This window comes from Silurus aristotelis, assembly GCF_946808225.1.
Source record: "Silurus aristotelis genome assembly, chromosome: 7".
In the NCBI taxonomy this organism is placed as follows: domain Eukaryota; kingdom Metazoa; phylum Chordata; class Actinopteri; order Siluriformes; family Siluridae; genus Silurus; species Silurus aristotelis.
This window is the reverse complement of record NC_139580.1, coordinates 14,382,826-14,399,275: the sequence shown is the minus strand read 5'-3', so window position 1 is coordinate 14,399,275 and position 16,450 is coordinate 14,382,826. Positions and strand designations below refer to the sequence as shown.

Genomic DNA, 16,450 nt, shown 5'->3' with positions numbered 1-16,450 from the left:
ACAGTTAACATAATGTGGTCAACTTTCTTAAATAATTAATAACTCACTAGTAATGTTATCAATCTGTGAACTACAGAAGAGCCTGATTTCAATGCTATTGTTATTGAATAAATGTAAACTTAAAAAACTGTAATTTGCATGGGTGCTGTTATGTTGAGAATGGGAGGTTGCACAAAGCACTGAAAGCAATAATTGTGACAAAGTATTTTTATACTTTATTTTTTTATATTTTTATAATTAATTGTTAGATTTCTGTCATATTTTCAGTATGAGATTAAGCAATTTTTTTTTTTTACATATAGCAGTACTAGGAGCTAGCCACTTGGTCAGTGTGTATTCTTAGCTGGTGCTGACATCAGAAGTGTCATGCCATACTAGTGTTATAAGATGAACCACAGAAAGTTCAAAGGGTGAAAGCAAGGGCACTTCTTTCTGTCAAATACATGTTAGGAATAATTACCAAGGCCTAAAATCAGTCACCAATGTGTAAAGGCTGTGTGCACAAGAACAGTGAGGGGAGGGTAGAGATAGACAGCCAAAGTGCATAGCGCTACTGGAAATGATATAATAAGAGAACTGCGTGAGAGCACTTGAGGACTTCATGCACAAAAAAAGAAAAAAAAAGAAAAAGAAAACAAAAATGAAAGTGCGAGAAGAAGATAAATTTCAAAATGCACAAGTCGAGGCTATTCAAAATTATGCAAGTAGCACCCTCTGTTGGTAAAGTCGCACTATAATGTCAATCAGGTAAAAACAAATCACTCATACACTGTAAAACGAACTGCATTGCTGCATCTGTACCTGTAAGTAGGAACACTTTGTGGAATGTCCCATCCAGCTTGCTCAGGAGAATGTGGACAAACCCATCTTTGGGAAGCTGACCAGCGTCCTTGGTGCCTTGGTCATACACCACCACCTCATGTCTCCTGCTCAAATCAACCTGGACACAGGTATACACACACACACACACGCACACACACACACACACACACACACACACACACACACACACACACACACATAGTATTGAAAGAGAAGTGTCAAATATTTTAACAGGAACAATAAAAAACAGAAGCAAAGGCTGGGAAAAAAAACTTCACATCTTACACCGTATACACTGACTATTAAGTGGTGCCAATGAGAGCTCTGTCAGTATTGCATTCTTTGAGCATGCTGAGGTTCTAAATAAGGTTCAGTGAAATAATAAAATACTAAGAATACTTGTTATTTTTGGTCGATCAAATGCAAACCAGTATCTAACTAATGACACCACAGTTTTATCAGTTGTCTGTAATATACTGCAAGGTGAGCTGTTTCAATATACTATTTATATCCTTGTCAGACAGCCCTACCTTGAGGAATGGTAATATGTGCTATAATGATAGGTTGTAATGCTAATTAAACATTGCTAATTAGAGAGCAAAGGGGTAGCAAAGGACTGCTAAATATGTTTGCAGAGATACAAGCATGGCAGCAACGCAATATATGTTGCATGCACAAATACAGTTCACATGTGCATGTGCCTCTGTGTGTGTGTGTGTGTGTGTGTGTGTGTGTGTGTGTGTGTGTGTGTGTGTGTGTGTGTAGTGCAGTGGCAGCACTAAGCTGTGTATGGCTGCACGCTAACCCGGCTGCCTCAATGTTGTCAGGCAGTTTTTAATCACGTGACCATCAAGCTGCTCAGCTCTGCACTCTGTAGAGTGACTCAGTATAATACAGGCAGAGGAGAAGAGAGAGAAAGAATGAACAGAACCAAAGGCAGTGTCTATAGGAATAATAATAATAATAATAATAATAATAATAATAATAATAATAATAATAATAATAGATGTACCATTTTTAAACCTAAGGGTACTTTACAATTTTGGGGGGAAAAAAAAAAACAACAACACAAAAACACAAAATGACAATAAATCATACAGTACAGACAGCATGGATTAGGACAGGTGAAGAGAAGATAAACAAGATGAATAAGCAAGTTATAAAAATCAACTGACACCTTGTCATACTCATGAACAAATTACCATGAGGGTGTGTCTGACTAGCAAATAAAAATTGATTACGTGCTTGTGCTTACGCAGCAGCCTTGCTAGCTGCAGACTGGCAGAGCGCCCCAGGTGACATCATCAGCCCAAGGTCAGGCCCCAATGCCAAATTTCCAAGCTGCCCTTTCTTAAGCACACAGCTGAAAACTATAGAAGTTGGAATAAAATACCATTCATTCTTTCATTCATTTTCTCCCGCTTATCCGTAATTCGGGTCGCGGGGGCAGCAGTCTAAGCAGGCCCCCGCCTTCAACTGCTGCCCAATCCTCACAGCACCGTCCCTTACGGTCCCTCCTGCAGATGGTGAGCCCACGGGAAGATAAAATACCATTTTAAACAAATTAGTTTAAACTTTTTATGTTATCAGTGCAAACTATGTAAGGTAGTAAAGATAAAATTTGTGAAATAATAGAATCATTTTAGAAATTGAAATTAGAATTGAGTGATTATACAAGATGTTGAGTGCTACACCTATTTGTTGTCTTATCACATTTCTACTCTCCACCCTCTTCCAAGCTGGCTGAACAAGGTGTTCCACCTTAATTGGATGAGAGCTAAATCAGCTGGATGACATCATCACCTGGGGGATTACAGTCTCTGTGTGTGGCTTGGCCTTCAGCCTGATCCTGTTTACATAACGAAACGTAAACCCTTGCTAAAAAGCCGAAATGTATGAAAGTTATATAAAAACTTCACAAACAAAGAATTACCGCATTGCATATAATGACGTCTCTTTATTTAATTTGGCATTCACAGCAATTAACTAGTTCACTCCTTCCTTATGATACCCTGTAGTGCTGCTTTCTCACACACAGAACAGCCTATTGATATTAGTACAATTTGTTCATTATAAATCTCACTAATCCAACAGAATTAACAATGAACAAAATCCCCAGGCAATTTATATTAAGGACATGATGTAAGGAGGTACACTATTTTGCTCTTTCACACAGTTCCAAAATATGGCCTCACTCTGCAGGAGACATTTGTGCATTATTCAAAAAGCTTCCCTGAAAACAAGCTCACATCACACAGGCCATGGCCTCTTGCTTTGCACTGCTATCATCCCTGACCATCAGCTGTGCAGCAAGACAGAGAAGTACAATACACACTGTTCACTGATACGAGCTATACCAAGTAGAAGCAACTAGCACAAACTTGCAATGTACAAGAAGCATATTTTATTTATATGTTCTCATAAAGTGTTCCCAAGATGATCAATCTCATTAGTAATTGTAGAATACTCTGAACGAATGCAAACAAGCAGAAACAAAGGAAAATCCATATAGCTTCCTACCGCCAAATGTATAGCTTTTTCTTTGCATATGTGTCTACAGTGCCTGAAGAATACTGTATTCTGTATACTGAAGACATCCAAACTATGAAAGAACATGTATGGAATTATTTACAGTAGCTGATAAAAACAAAACAAAATAAAAAACTGAATATGTTTTATATTTTAGATGGTCCAAAGTAACTACATTTAGCTTTATTGGCATCTTGGCAAACTTCTCTCATCAGATTCATGAGGTAGCAACGGGTTGTCAATACTTAATTTGTGAAAGTTCTTACCTGCTTAATGTGCTTTAGACCATGAAGTGTCTTGTGCAAAGGAAAGGGTGAGTACAGAGTCAATTAGTGCTGCTAAAACTACCATAGAAATCCATATTATGTAAAGAAACACTCCCTCCACAATTACCCAATCTAAATCCAGTTGAGATGGCTTGGTGTGAGTTGGACCAGAGAGGTTGGGAAAAGCAGTCAACAAGTAATCAACACCTTACCTCTGAGAACTCCTCAAGATTGTTTTAAAATCATTCCGGGTGACTACCACATGAGACTGACGAGAGAATACAATGAGTATACAAATCTGCCACCAAAAGGTGGTGGGTGTACGTATGTGTATATTTAATATATATATATATATATATATATATATATATATATATATATATATATATATATATATATATATATATATATATATATATATATATATAATTTCTTGTCACTTATTACAATTTTGAAATCATCAATACAGATTAAGTATGAACACAACTAAGACTGTAACGACAGTACTGCTAAAATAGAAATTTGAATTCTAAATATAAAACCTGATATTGATAGGATGGTGACAGCATTAAGACATACTGTCAAGCAGGAATCACACACTTGCTATGTAATTTGCCTTTCACAGAGCATGTTTATTACATTTTAACTTGTTGACAACCCACATCACTGTCTTCTGCAGTGTCCTCTGAAGACTGGTCAGCAAATCCTAACTCGTAAAACAGGTGTCAAAATTCATGTTCGAGGACCAGTGTGTTTGCTTAAAAACATTATGTTGGGTAGCACAATTTTTTTACATATCTAAATGAGTTCAAAATAAATGTTTGGATATATTTTAAAGATATATTTTGTATGTCTACTTAGACAAGGACCTGCATCACTACCTCTCTATCCCTTGCTCATTTAACACCCTACAGCTCAGTTTAGCAAGTTTTTAACTCAGTCGGTCATTTGTCGAAGTGCTTTTAAATCAGAAGCTGGCCTGGACCACCTAGCTTCAATCAACTTGGTTTTTCTTCTTCTACAGTAAATACAGACGTTGTCACTCCAGTTGTAAATTATGACATTGCTTAAATGCTCCACAACATCCTTGTTCAGATCACAACATCCTTGTCAAATTTTTGCATTTTTAGTGGGTGGAAGCATATTTGCATTTAGGCATATAGTGGAGGAAACGGTACCATGATATCTAACAGAATAGAGAAAGGTACTGACTGTCTTAGAAAAAAACACTACTAGCATTTTAGTTCCAGGAATATTAATTTGCAGGCGATAATGAGGTACATTCCATTTTCATTAGTCTCTTCTATCCAGTCCTCAGCCAAAAGCCTCATACTCTCTAGTCACCGTCTCCTCCAGGCCATCCTCGCAGTCTGTCCTCACCATGGGCAACTACTGAACCATCTGTCAATAGCAACTCAATGGAACATTTGGCAGCATGGATTAGCATAAGCCGAGAAATGGCCTCATTTGTCACTGCATATAAAACCCTATTATTGCCCTTTACACCTTGCCTGTCTAGCTACTTTACTTAACATTGACATCAGAAATTCATTGTTTGCAAAACCTATAAACATTTTGACTTGCTAGATTCATGTGACAATGTTTTGAATTATGCAACAGTGTGCAATTCATACATGCTAACTGTATAACGTAAACTATGCCTAAATAAAACTAAGATAAATAATCATGTACATTTGTGATGCTAGCAGGGAACTGCACTTCTTTACATTGTAACCCATTAAACACCATATACATCCCCAAAGCACATAAATATGATGCCCAGTCAGTAATTTTTTACTTATCATGTTATGGGGACAAAGTGTATGAAACGTTGGTTTTAGTGACAAGAACAAAAACACATGAACATTCCTTCTTCAAAGTTCAGCATTAGGCAAATATTTGAAGACAAACTTATGATTAAGTTGTCTGCATCCCCAGGTACACAAGTCCACTTCGACAACCACTGCTCTAATGAGAATTTGTCCATAGCATGCGGTAGCATATCACCAATAGGGCCAGTACTGAACAAATAATGAAGGAATAACTGCTACACAATTAGAAAAATTGTTGCCACAAAGTCCAAAATCCAAAATGGACCAAGTAATATGACAAGAACAACTTACTCTCATTACTATCTATGTGTAGATTAATGCACCTCATCAATTAATGCCCTCCTTCCTTTTATGCAACATTGAACTGCAGTGGTGGCTCTTACTTGCTTTGCTTTCACATTAAGTCCACTGCCCCAGGCCCTGCCAGGAGTCTTGAGCAGTGTTTGCATGCAGGGAACGTTTGATCAGGAGCCTGTGCTGATTGTACTGACACACTGCATGTGCTTATCCTGCGCATTGTCATTGGCCAAACAAAAGAGGATGATGTCATGCTTAGCCAATAACAAAGAGTCTCTAGTGTCCACTCGGTCCTGCCTCTCCTGCTGCAGCCGGTTTGCTCCATCTTTATCCAGACTATGCATTAAATCAGAATCGTTATCAACCTTACTAAGGGACAGTTTACAGCTACGGGGCACAACCAAAGATAGTGAGTGAAAACCCAGGACTAATACATTGACTTTTTATATTAATGGAAGTTCAGCAGAGCTGGTCTGATGACAGTTTGCTTTCCTTTGGGAACCAAATAGCAAACAAAATCCCAGTGTAAGCAGATTACATTTATGCATCAAACCAGATCCCAGGTCCAAGTCGCATTGTTTACTGCTGAATAATGAATAAAATATAACGTTTTAATCCATCTATTCTACAGTCTAATTACTCTAATAATGATCTTTTTTTCCAAGTCTCTAAAGTCTATGGTGTCTGTATCAGTAATAAGCTACAGCAAAAAGAACCACAAAAAGCATATGAGAATACCAGAGAAAAACGGAGTTAACAGCATGCATAGCAGGTCAGGCATTTATGTCTAAAATTCAAGATGTGAAACCAGAAAGAATTAGTCTTATGAACTGCCAATCAAATAGATTTTTCACACCTGCACCATCTTAAGGTCAGTGTCACACTGGATCACATACCACATTAATATCCATAGACAGATCCGGTTTATATTATGTATATTAAGTTCTGCAGGGAAAAAAAATCAATCCTCAATATACTACATTGCATGATTAATGAATGTACAGTATGTACATATATTTGTGCTGAAGGAAGCTGATTAGACCATATACACAACTAGTTTGTGTACTATGTTAGATATGCTTCTCTTGGGATTGCCTCCCTACTTATTTCAGTTTCACCACATGCCTAAATGTAAGTCATGAGAGTTTGTTGAGATGGAACAAATGATGTCATATACAACGTAAATGTCATGGAAAGTGCAGGCATCCAATTTCTGCATCACCCATAAACAATAAACTTACAGTGACCTCCCAAACACAGAGTGCTTGGAAGTCCAAGTGCAGTCTCTAGGCAGATGACCAGCCCATTAATCAACTCTCCATTCACAATTGAAAGTGTTTGTTAAAAATTAAGCTTAACCAAACTTCTTACAAGAGGTAATGTCTAACACTGTATATGCATAAGAATTTGACCAGTGAGTGCCACTTTAATAGCTGTTCACAAACAGTAAAAAAGTCAATTTGTTTAACTGTTATACTGTTAACATACTCTTCAAAAAAAAAAATTTTTGTAATAAAACCTTTAAAAAAAATTCTTGCCCTATTCAAAATTACAGGCATTGTAGTGTACCTTGACCTTGCCGTTAGGCTGCAGGAGCTCTGTGATAGAAACCTTGTCCTGCTGCAGTCTTCTCTTGACAAGTTTGGAGCAGCAGACATTGACAGCTCCGTAGACGTGTGAAGCATTGTACTCAGAGAAGGTGCGGCTGTCAATGACGAGCAGGCGACCGGCCCCACGCTGCAGAAGCCCTGCCAGGCGCTTAATGTCCATGGCACTGCGACGGCTCTTCTCCCCGGCCATGATAGGGCTCAGTCGCGCAAAGGAGGACCACACCACTGCTGCACTCTATGTAGATGCTGAAAGCGTCAGATCAGCCAAGCAGCTTCAAGACAGACCTTATGGCTGCCATATTTCCTGAGGAGAAAATTGAGAAATAATTATTGGTAAAAAATGACAAAGAATTCTACATGCACTGCTGATTACTGGTTCCATGAGCACACATCATCAGACCTCACTGACAACAGTCATCATGAGGCATGCACTGCAATTGAAAAATACTCATCAAGTGAGAGATTTAACTCCTTAGTGCTGTTAGTATAATGATCAATGTCAGATTTAGAAGAGCTTTTGTTCACTCATGAAACAGGAACCAGGCTGAGGTGGCCTAAATTAAGCTCAGAGAATTTTTAAAGCCGGCACACTCGATGATGAGCATGCTGCTCTGTTACATTAACAGGTTCATCAGCTTCTCATAGTGCCTCCGCTCATTTCATCTCGCTCATAAGAATGCTAATTATTAATACTGCAAAATCCTTGCATAGGAACTTGACAGAGAAATGCACACACTGTTGTGGGGCTTATAAAATATTTTAGATTTCAAAACATATTACAGGAGATAAAGTTATCACAGTATTTTATGTGGATGTAACATAGCATTACTTTGGTTGCCACTGAAGCTCACTAATTGCTAGTTGACCAATGATGCCACTTATACTTATAAGCCACACATTATATTTCTAGGGCTATAATGGCAGAAAAAAGCAAAACCACCTAAAAAATTTACTGAATTTAGGCAAACACACAATTAGCCTTTAATAAAAAAAAAAATTACATTAACCCAGCAACCTGTAAATCACAGTCAGGTTAATGGTTAACTAGTTAAAACGCACAAGATGTCACTAACCCAAAAAGCATCCTGAAATGCTGAATTAGAGATTTAGAAAAGTGTATCATTCACTGATAAGTCAGCACCAACAGAGGTACCAATCTTGACTAGCACTTTCAGAATTGATTTCTTATGTTCTTCTGGACAAAGGCCAAATGTGGCTAGCTAATTCACTTACCTTTTTTCTAGGCTCTCAGCTCACACAAAATATGCATGTTATTTTGCACTAAGTAAAATAAACAAGTCCTAACCAATAGGTTGAAGTATCCTGCATGCAAACCCACCACTTGTCTGTGGTTATGCTGTCTGATCACTTCCCTAAATATAATCTTGTTTGGCCTTCCAGGAGGATCTTCCAGCACTCTGCCCAATCTTTATGATACCACTTCACTCCACTGAGTCATCCAGATGGAGGGGAGTACAAGTGCACTTACAGTACGTCTTGCAGTGTAATATGAGTGACCTGTCCAATTCCCAAGAAAGACGAAACCCTCCAGTTCATTATGTGACTGTTATTCACAAATTTCTAAGTAAAATGAGCACAAATAATAAAATTCTCTCTCTCTCCTAACGCCATCTCGATCAAATATATTCCCACACAACTCTAAAAGATGGTGAAAAGAAAACAGGAAAGGACAACATGCAACATAGATAACAACTAAACTGGGTATTCTGAGCAAGGAATACTTAACATCTAGTCGCCTAACTTTACAGAGTTAAATTACACCCTTTAGAAACAGAGATATTGAAAACAATAATTTTTCAATGACATCATACAGGTCTGACATTATTGGTTCGGCTAAGAAAAGTCACCCCACCTCCACAACCACCTCCTAAATTCCAGTTAAATTTAAAGTTTAACCCCTGCATTCTGCTTAACGTGGCCTGCAATCAGAAAGAGCACCTGACTGCCATGTTGCACTCATTTCTCCTCTAACACAACGGTCATGAAAAATACATGCATTTGGCTAGCTCTACCCTTCCCTTCCTTCCAGAGACTTAAACACAGGTAGAGACAAAGTGGAACTTAAGAGTTAAACTTTCAGTGGGATGAGGCAGAATTCTCCGACACTGACACTAAACTGATGCTGATGGGAACAAAAATAATCCCTAAAAACTACTGCTGAATTTTTCACACTTTGAAAATGTACTCAAGTGTGCAAAAAATTTCACAGCACAACAGATCAGTGTGTGTTTTTGAGCCTCATTGAGCAGCAGGACAAGGCAGGAATGTCTATTAAAAACAAGCACTTTAGTGCAATTGAGCTGCTGGCTAAGCAAAAGCTATGGACAAGATGAGGTGTTTCGCGTCCAGATCAGCATCATGGCAGTCTATCGTGCAGAACACAAACATTCTCATTCTCATTCTCTCTCTCTCTCTCTCTGCAAAGTAAATTATTTCATGGTGCAACTACAATATCTAATGCGATGCAGTGTGACAAAGTGGAAAAGAGAAAATATGGCAATAATAAATCAATGGTGCATGGAGACAACACACACAAGCATAAAATTATACAGCTTCAAAGATGTCCACAATCGTTCAAAACACCAATAAGCGCAATCAATAATAACAAATGCTAAAAACAGATTAATAGATAGATAGATAGATAGATAGATAGATAGAGATAGATAGATAGATAGATAGATAGATAGATAGATAGATAGATAGATAGATAGATAGATAGATAGATAGATAGATAGATAGATAGATAGATAACACATTTATATCAGCTTCATTGCCTCACACGTTCTAGACATGCATAGCCCTTAATTATTATTCTCCATACCGTAATAACACAGCATAGTAACTTTAGATCACTGTAAACAAGCGCCATGATATAATCCCAGCTCTCTTCTGATCTGCAGCAGCACACAGAACTGCCTAGTAACCAGACTCACAAAAACAGCATCAATATGGATGCACACGCTGCACCACTCACATCCATCAGCCATCTGCTGTGCCTGATTCAAACAAATCAGCCACATACATATACACAAAAAACTAAACTTCAGACACACTGCAGAATTTACAGTATTTATAAATGACAAGCCATCAGGAAAGAAAATCGCACCAGTCTTCCTCTTGTCATCACATGGATGATGTGCCTCCTTGCTCCAGCCTAAAGTCCATTCTGCCATAGCTAGGCTTTCTGTTCACTGGATCAACACGAAGATGAGCAGTGTATTTGTAAGTGTGTCTGTGAATACACTCTGGAGCCTGCAGGATGTGAAGGAGCTGCCACTGCATGCGTCTAATGGCGCTGCCTCTGCTTGACAACACAGCCAGTGTGAGGGAAAAAAAAGTGTGTGTGGGGGGGGCAGCTCTAGGCAGGGCTGTGCACTGCAGTTCAGGATGTATTGACTCATTGACTATTTTAAACCAGACACAATATCACACAGGGATAAGATCCATTATTTGGCATCACAGAGTCACATCTGTTAGATTTAATACCTGGCCAAGAAAATGTAAATGTTCATAGCATAAGCACCGCTTGTAAAAGACTTGTGTGAACGCTAGTGCAGATGCTAAGATACTGATTGGCTGAGATTTTCCCATTGCTATGGCAACAGTGCGAACTCAAAACAGTGACTGGGCATGGAGCAAAGGTGCAGCTTACTATGGCATCACCAAAAAGCAACAAAGTGCCCAGAGCAGCTGTATTATTGATCATTTGGAATATACTGATATTTATGAATCCTTTGCCCTGCCAAGCAATACAGCAGAACACACTATACATCCTGAGCCCTGAGGAAAAAGCAGTAGAAGCAAAGAAATGCTCTTGAAGTGTTTGCCAAAAAAAAAAAAAAAAGGAAAATGGTCTGCATTTAAATCATTAGCAATTGGTTAACATGAAGATAAACTGCACATGCAGTACTGAAGGAAGAGCGCAAATATTAGTATAAATATTGTGATAAAGTTTATAATGAGCCACATTATATAATTTACACAGCCTTTTGTGATTCTCATGCCAGATATACATGTTTCTAATGGTCATTAGTACTGCTTAGTAAGCAATACCTGTCCCTGTTAATAATTAAAGCAGTCATAAAGCATGCTACAAGACTCCTTATATTAAGATGAATAGAACTGTAACTGAATGTTGTTTCTTGGAACAACTGGCCTAAAAGCTTTGCAAATCTAATGCTGAACCAAAACCTCAAATGATGCTCTGTTGCCTAAGAATGATCTCATAGACAGACAGACACACAGACACACAGACAGACAGACAGACAGACAGACAGACAGACAGACAGACAATGTTGTATATATTGATATAGATATAGTTACAGCACATTAACAATTTTTACAAATGTGCAACCCAGCATAATTCAAAGTGCAGGCTGTGTGACCAGTTACATTGCCATTTCATACCATGTATTATTACAACAGCAGTCTTATACCTTGTTCTCACACACACACACACACACACACACACACACACACACACACACACACACACACACACACTAGAATCCAACACAAGAATATTAGTCATCTAACGTTTTATGTCAATATATATACATAAAGTAGCATGAAAATATTTGCCCATGAAGCAAAGTTAACAACATTTTCTCCACAGTTAAGGCTGATTAAAAGGCACATAAAATGCCATAAAGCACAGTGTAAACACACATGTATATTCATAGTCATGGACTGAGCTATGGAAATAGAAAAGAAACGTCACAGGCCTATTATTTTAACACAGTTTTTAGTAAGGTAGTAGAGTAGGCACTTTGGAAGGTAACCAGCTTGTAGAAAGCTGCTGTGATGCACCCTTTGGCATGCATACACTCAGGATCACATTTATGAGGTACCATGAATACCACTATGGACATAATATATCAGGTTCATCTAACAATATTTGCTCTATATAGATATAAAATTACCTAAACAGAAATCCATTTATGAAAAGTATATATGTGTTATTATTATAGATCATTTTAGGTGACAAAAACATTCACTTAAATAATGGGATTTTGACCTCTCCTAGTGTATAGTATAACCACAGCTTTTTTTATAGTTTAAGAAACCATAACAGGACTGTCTGGTCATTCTATGAAGTACCTCTGTACCATATGTAAACATATCCTATGAGATATCACCTACCCTCGCTGAACTCCGGACCCTTATTTAAATGAACAAATGTTTTGACAACAGCGGTTACCTTATTTTGAACATCTACTGGCTTCAACTCTTACAGCTTTCAAAGCACTTTGCTTGCACAGCTGATGAATATTTTCCACTAACCCATTTTCTATATTGTTTAACCTACACAGGGTCATAAGAGAGCCTGAAGCCAGGGAACTAGTGCACATTAGGGGGACCCCCAGAATAGGGTATAAATCCATTGCAAGGCACAATCACAGTCATACACTCAAACTATGGACAATTTTGAACTGTAAATCTAGGAGACTATAGTTCACAAAGGAAGGATGGGGAGAACAGCCAACCTACACACAAACAGGGCAGAGGTGGGATTTGAACCACTAACCCAATAGCTGCGAGGCAAACGTGCAATAAATTATTATTTTCTGATATATTTTATTGCTGTATTTATGATATAGTATGAATACATGTATTTGTTGATGGGATGTGATTAGATGCATCTTCATGCAGCCAGTGTGAAACTGACAGCTGGTACTGATGGATGGTTTAAACATACTGACAACAAAATAGGGGGGGGGAGAGAGACATTTATCGCCAAGATAACACAAAAACAAATAATAATTTGTCATGATCAGTCTTACTCATCCATTTTCATTTCCGCGACTACACACATCGCATTCAGATGGCGCTCGAATGGCCAGCGCGAGTGGAAACAGCGCGAGCCCGCTCTCAGCTCATTGTACGAGATGCCGCATGCGTATTTCGATCAGCCAAACGCGTTGTTTATACGTACCTACTATCCAGGGTCTCCCCAAAAGCACCTTCTTCTGTTTAGCTGGCCTCCATGAGACAGTGTAGCCACTCGCCATTAACACGCAGTAGTTAGTGATCCAGCCAGCTCGTGAACGAGCTCACACACTACTGTCACTGAGCATGCGGATAAAAAAAATACAAACAACACGACCGACTTCTGCAGTGCATTTCATTCTCATCCTTTGTATTTAGGTCGCGACTAAGACCAAGTACTGATCATCTAAAGAAATCTTGAAATTACAACATGGTAGCTATTCTGGGTTTAAAAAAAAAAAGAAAACACACAGAGAAGGTGCACTTTGGCACTAAAAATTAACTAAGGATGAGGTCATGGTTCAGGAGGGGGAAAAATGCAGCTGACGTCACTTTTAGCCAATAGGAAGCCAAAGCTCAGGTTTAGTTGACGTCAGCGTCGTGATCGGTAGATTAAAGGGCCACGGGGATTTAAAAGCCGGTAGATCACTGCTGTAGGTTTGTCGGTGCACACGGTCCCGCACGCATCATACGCACAAGAAAAGCATATCAATCAATACTGATTACATAAACTACAACAAGGCATTTATAGCACAGCGGCGTCGGTTATGCAGGGATTAAGTGTATACATTTTTATTCCCAGAATATACACTGCGAACTGACGGAATAAACGTCACACAGTGCCACCACGAGGTGAACCGGTGAATAGAAAAATAAATATCGCCCGTGCTTTAGGTAAAAACAAGATTCATCCTGATTGGACTATTTGTATTATATGCGAATCATTCACGCGAGACTCTACAAAATAACAATTAATGATAATAGCGGGAAGAATAAAAATCCACATCAAGATGAAATCTATGTACACTACTGATTTTTTTATTTTATTTTGGGACACATTGCATTGCTATACTTCAGCCTGCTCCATATTATTAGGATTTGGTCCAATCACAGTAATTTGGAAACATCCTATTTAACAACAGCAAATGTTTTTAGATGAGTATGTTAATGTATTATTTATTATGGGATTGGTAAAGATTCTATTAGGAATGGTATGAAAGAAACCCACAGAAAAAAACAAACAAACACAAACTGAAATACGTTGTGTTTTATTTTAACACTTCTGTACCACAAACATTCAGTACAAAATGCTAAATATGCAACTACATTAAAAGTGCAGACCTATTAAGAAGGATCATCATGACTAGTTAAAGTGTCTACTGTATAATAAGCATGCTTGTGTTTTGGTGCCTCAGGTTATTGTGTTTACAGTAAACCAAGCTAGTAGCAATAGCACCACCTACCACCTCTCATGTGATAAGAAAGATGAATTAGCTGGAAGGTGCTGCTTCAAGCCGAATAATGTTGTGAAATAAAAACTGCCTCTTTGTGTTGTGTATCTATGGTCTAAATGCAATTAGAGCATTTTGGGGACTCTAAACAGTTCTCATTCAGAGAAATGAAATGACTGGTCAGGGATTCTGAGCTGAGCTGTTGATAAAAGAGCTTATTACACTGACAGGGGTTTCCAGTAGGTAAAGCACTAGGAAGATATTCAGCAACAAAGAGGTGGAAAAAAAAGTCTCAGTGTCTGTGGGTTAGAAGAAGTGATTCATGGGCAAACACCGTGATATCAGATTACACTTACTCAGCTGAGTCATCAACATGAGACTGCCTGATGCTGTAAAATCCATAGCACCAGCTGACCAGAGGTTACCTCAGTGATGTTTTCAGATGCATTGCAATAGTCTGTATTCAATTCTAAATCTAAACCAAACACGCCAGTAAAAGATTAATTTTAGATAAAAGTGCAAAAGATCTGACTGGAATATCTTCAGTTGCTGTAGTTGTATTTTTATTTATTTATTTATTTATTTATTTATTTATTTATTTATTTATTTATTTGTTTGTTTGTTTGATTGTTTATTTGTTTATTTTCGTTGCCATTTTTTGTTCACACATGGACTCTAAAATTGACCAATTATTGTTCAAATCGGTCCCATCTTTATTAATACATTCACGAGGTTTTTAACATTCAGTTATTTGTATATCGTTTCAAACAATTTATATTGTTGTGAAATCAAAAAGAATAAAAGACTATATGGGGAAAAGGTCGTCGCAAAAAAAAAAAAAAAACCTACGCCACCATTCATGCTATCTGCTGTTTCAGCGTGTTGCAGTCCAAACTACCACTAATAATTTAATCTGGATATTAGAGTCAGGGATAAATCTAAATGAATAATTTATGATAGTGTATAAAAATATCAAATTACCAACGTCACTACTGCTATTATAAATCCATTTCTTATTAAAACATTGGTGTCCTTATTTATCTCTTCCTTCATTCTTTTCCTGCCTCATTCATTCATTTATTCATTCATTCTTTCTTTCTTCTTCTTCTTCTTCTTCTTCTTTCCGCTGCTCCCATTAGGGGTCACCACAGTGTATCATCTGTCTCCATACTACTCTGTTCTACATCTTCCTCTTTTAAACCAACTACCTGCATGTCTTTCTTCACCACATCCATGAACCTCCTCTTTGGCCTTCCTCTTTTCCTCCTTCCTGGTTGTTCCATTCTCAGCATTCTCCTTCCGATATACACTGTGTCCACATTCTCCACCTCGTCTCCTTGCAACCGCACCACTCCACTGCCCTCCCTCTCATTCACACACATGTACTTTGTCTTACTCCTACTGACTTTCATTCCCCTTCACTCCAGCATGTACCACCACCTCTCTTGGCTCTTCTCAACCTGCTCCCTACTCTCCCCACAAATCACGATATCATCCTCAAACATCATAGTTCATGGAGACTCCTGTCTGACCTTGTCCATCAACCTGTCCATCACCACTGCAAACAGAAAAAGGCTTACAGCCGATCCTTGATGCAATTCAACCTCCACCTTAAACCAGTCTATCGTCACACTGTCCTCATACATGTCTTGCACCACCCTCACATACTTCTCTGACACACCTGACTTCCTCATACAATACGACCATTCATTCATTTAATCATTTTGATAAATTTACGGTCGATTTGTGTACACTCCAGGTGGAAAAAATGGCAAACCAAAAATGGTGTGGAAAAAAATCAAATACCCATAAAACCAAATAATTGTCCAGAAAATTAGTAAAGATGATCAAAT

At 38.1% G+C, this 16,450-nt stretch overlaps 1 protein-coding gene across 4 annotated transcripts in view; it reads right to left on the bottom strand.

Annotated features, from left to right (window-relative positions):
• dusp8a (dual specificity phosphatase 8a) overlaps positions 1-13,660 on the bottom strand; it is a 37,728-nt gene extending 24,068 nt beyond the window's left edge. The window contains exons 1-3 of one of the 4 annotated variants that reach the window (XM_083547484.1): positions 13,313-13,660; positions 7,316-7,660; positions 802-940 (exon numbers count right to left, since the gene is read on the bottom strand). In XM_083547484.1, coding sequence (XP_083403610.1) covers positions 802-940; positions 7,316-7,546 — 370 coding nt within the window. In that variant the 5' untranslated portion in view covers positions 7,547-7,660; positions 13,313-13,660. Of the gene's footprint in view, positions 1-801; positions 941-7,315; positions 7,661-10,198; positions 10,418-10,483; positions 10,691-13,160; positions 13,181-13,312 lie in introns of those variants that run through there. The other 3 variants (XM_083547487.1, XM_083547485.1, XM_083547486.1) reach the window with 3 other exon arrangements.
• Positions 13,661-16,450: the final 2,790 nt, after the last annotated feature.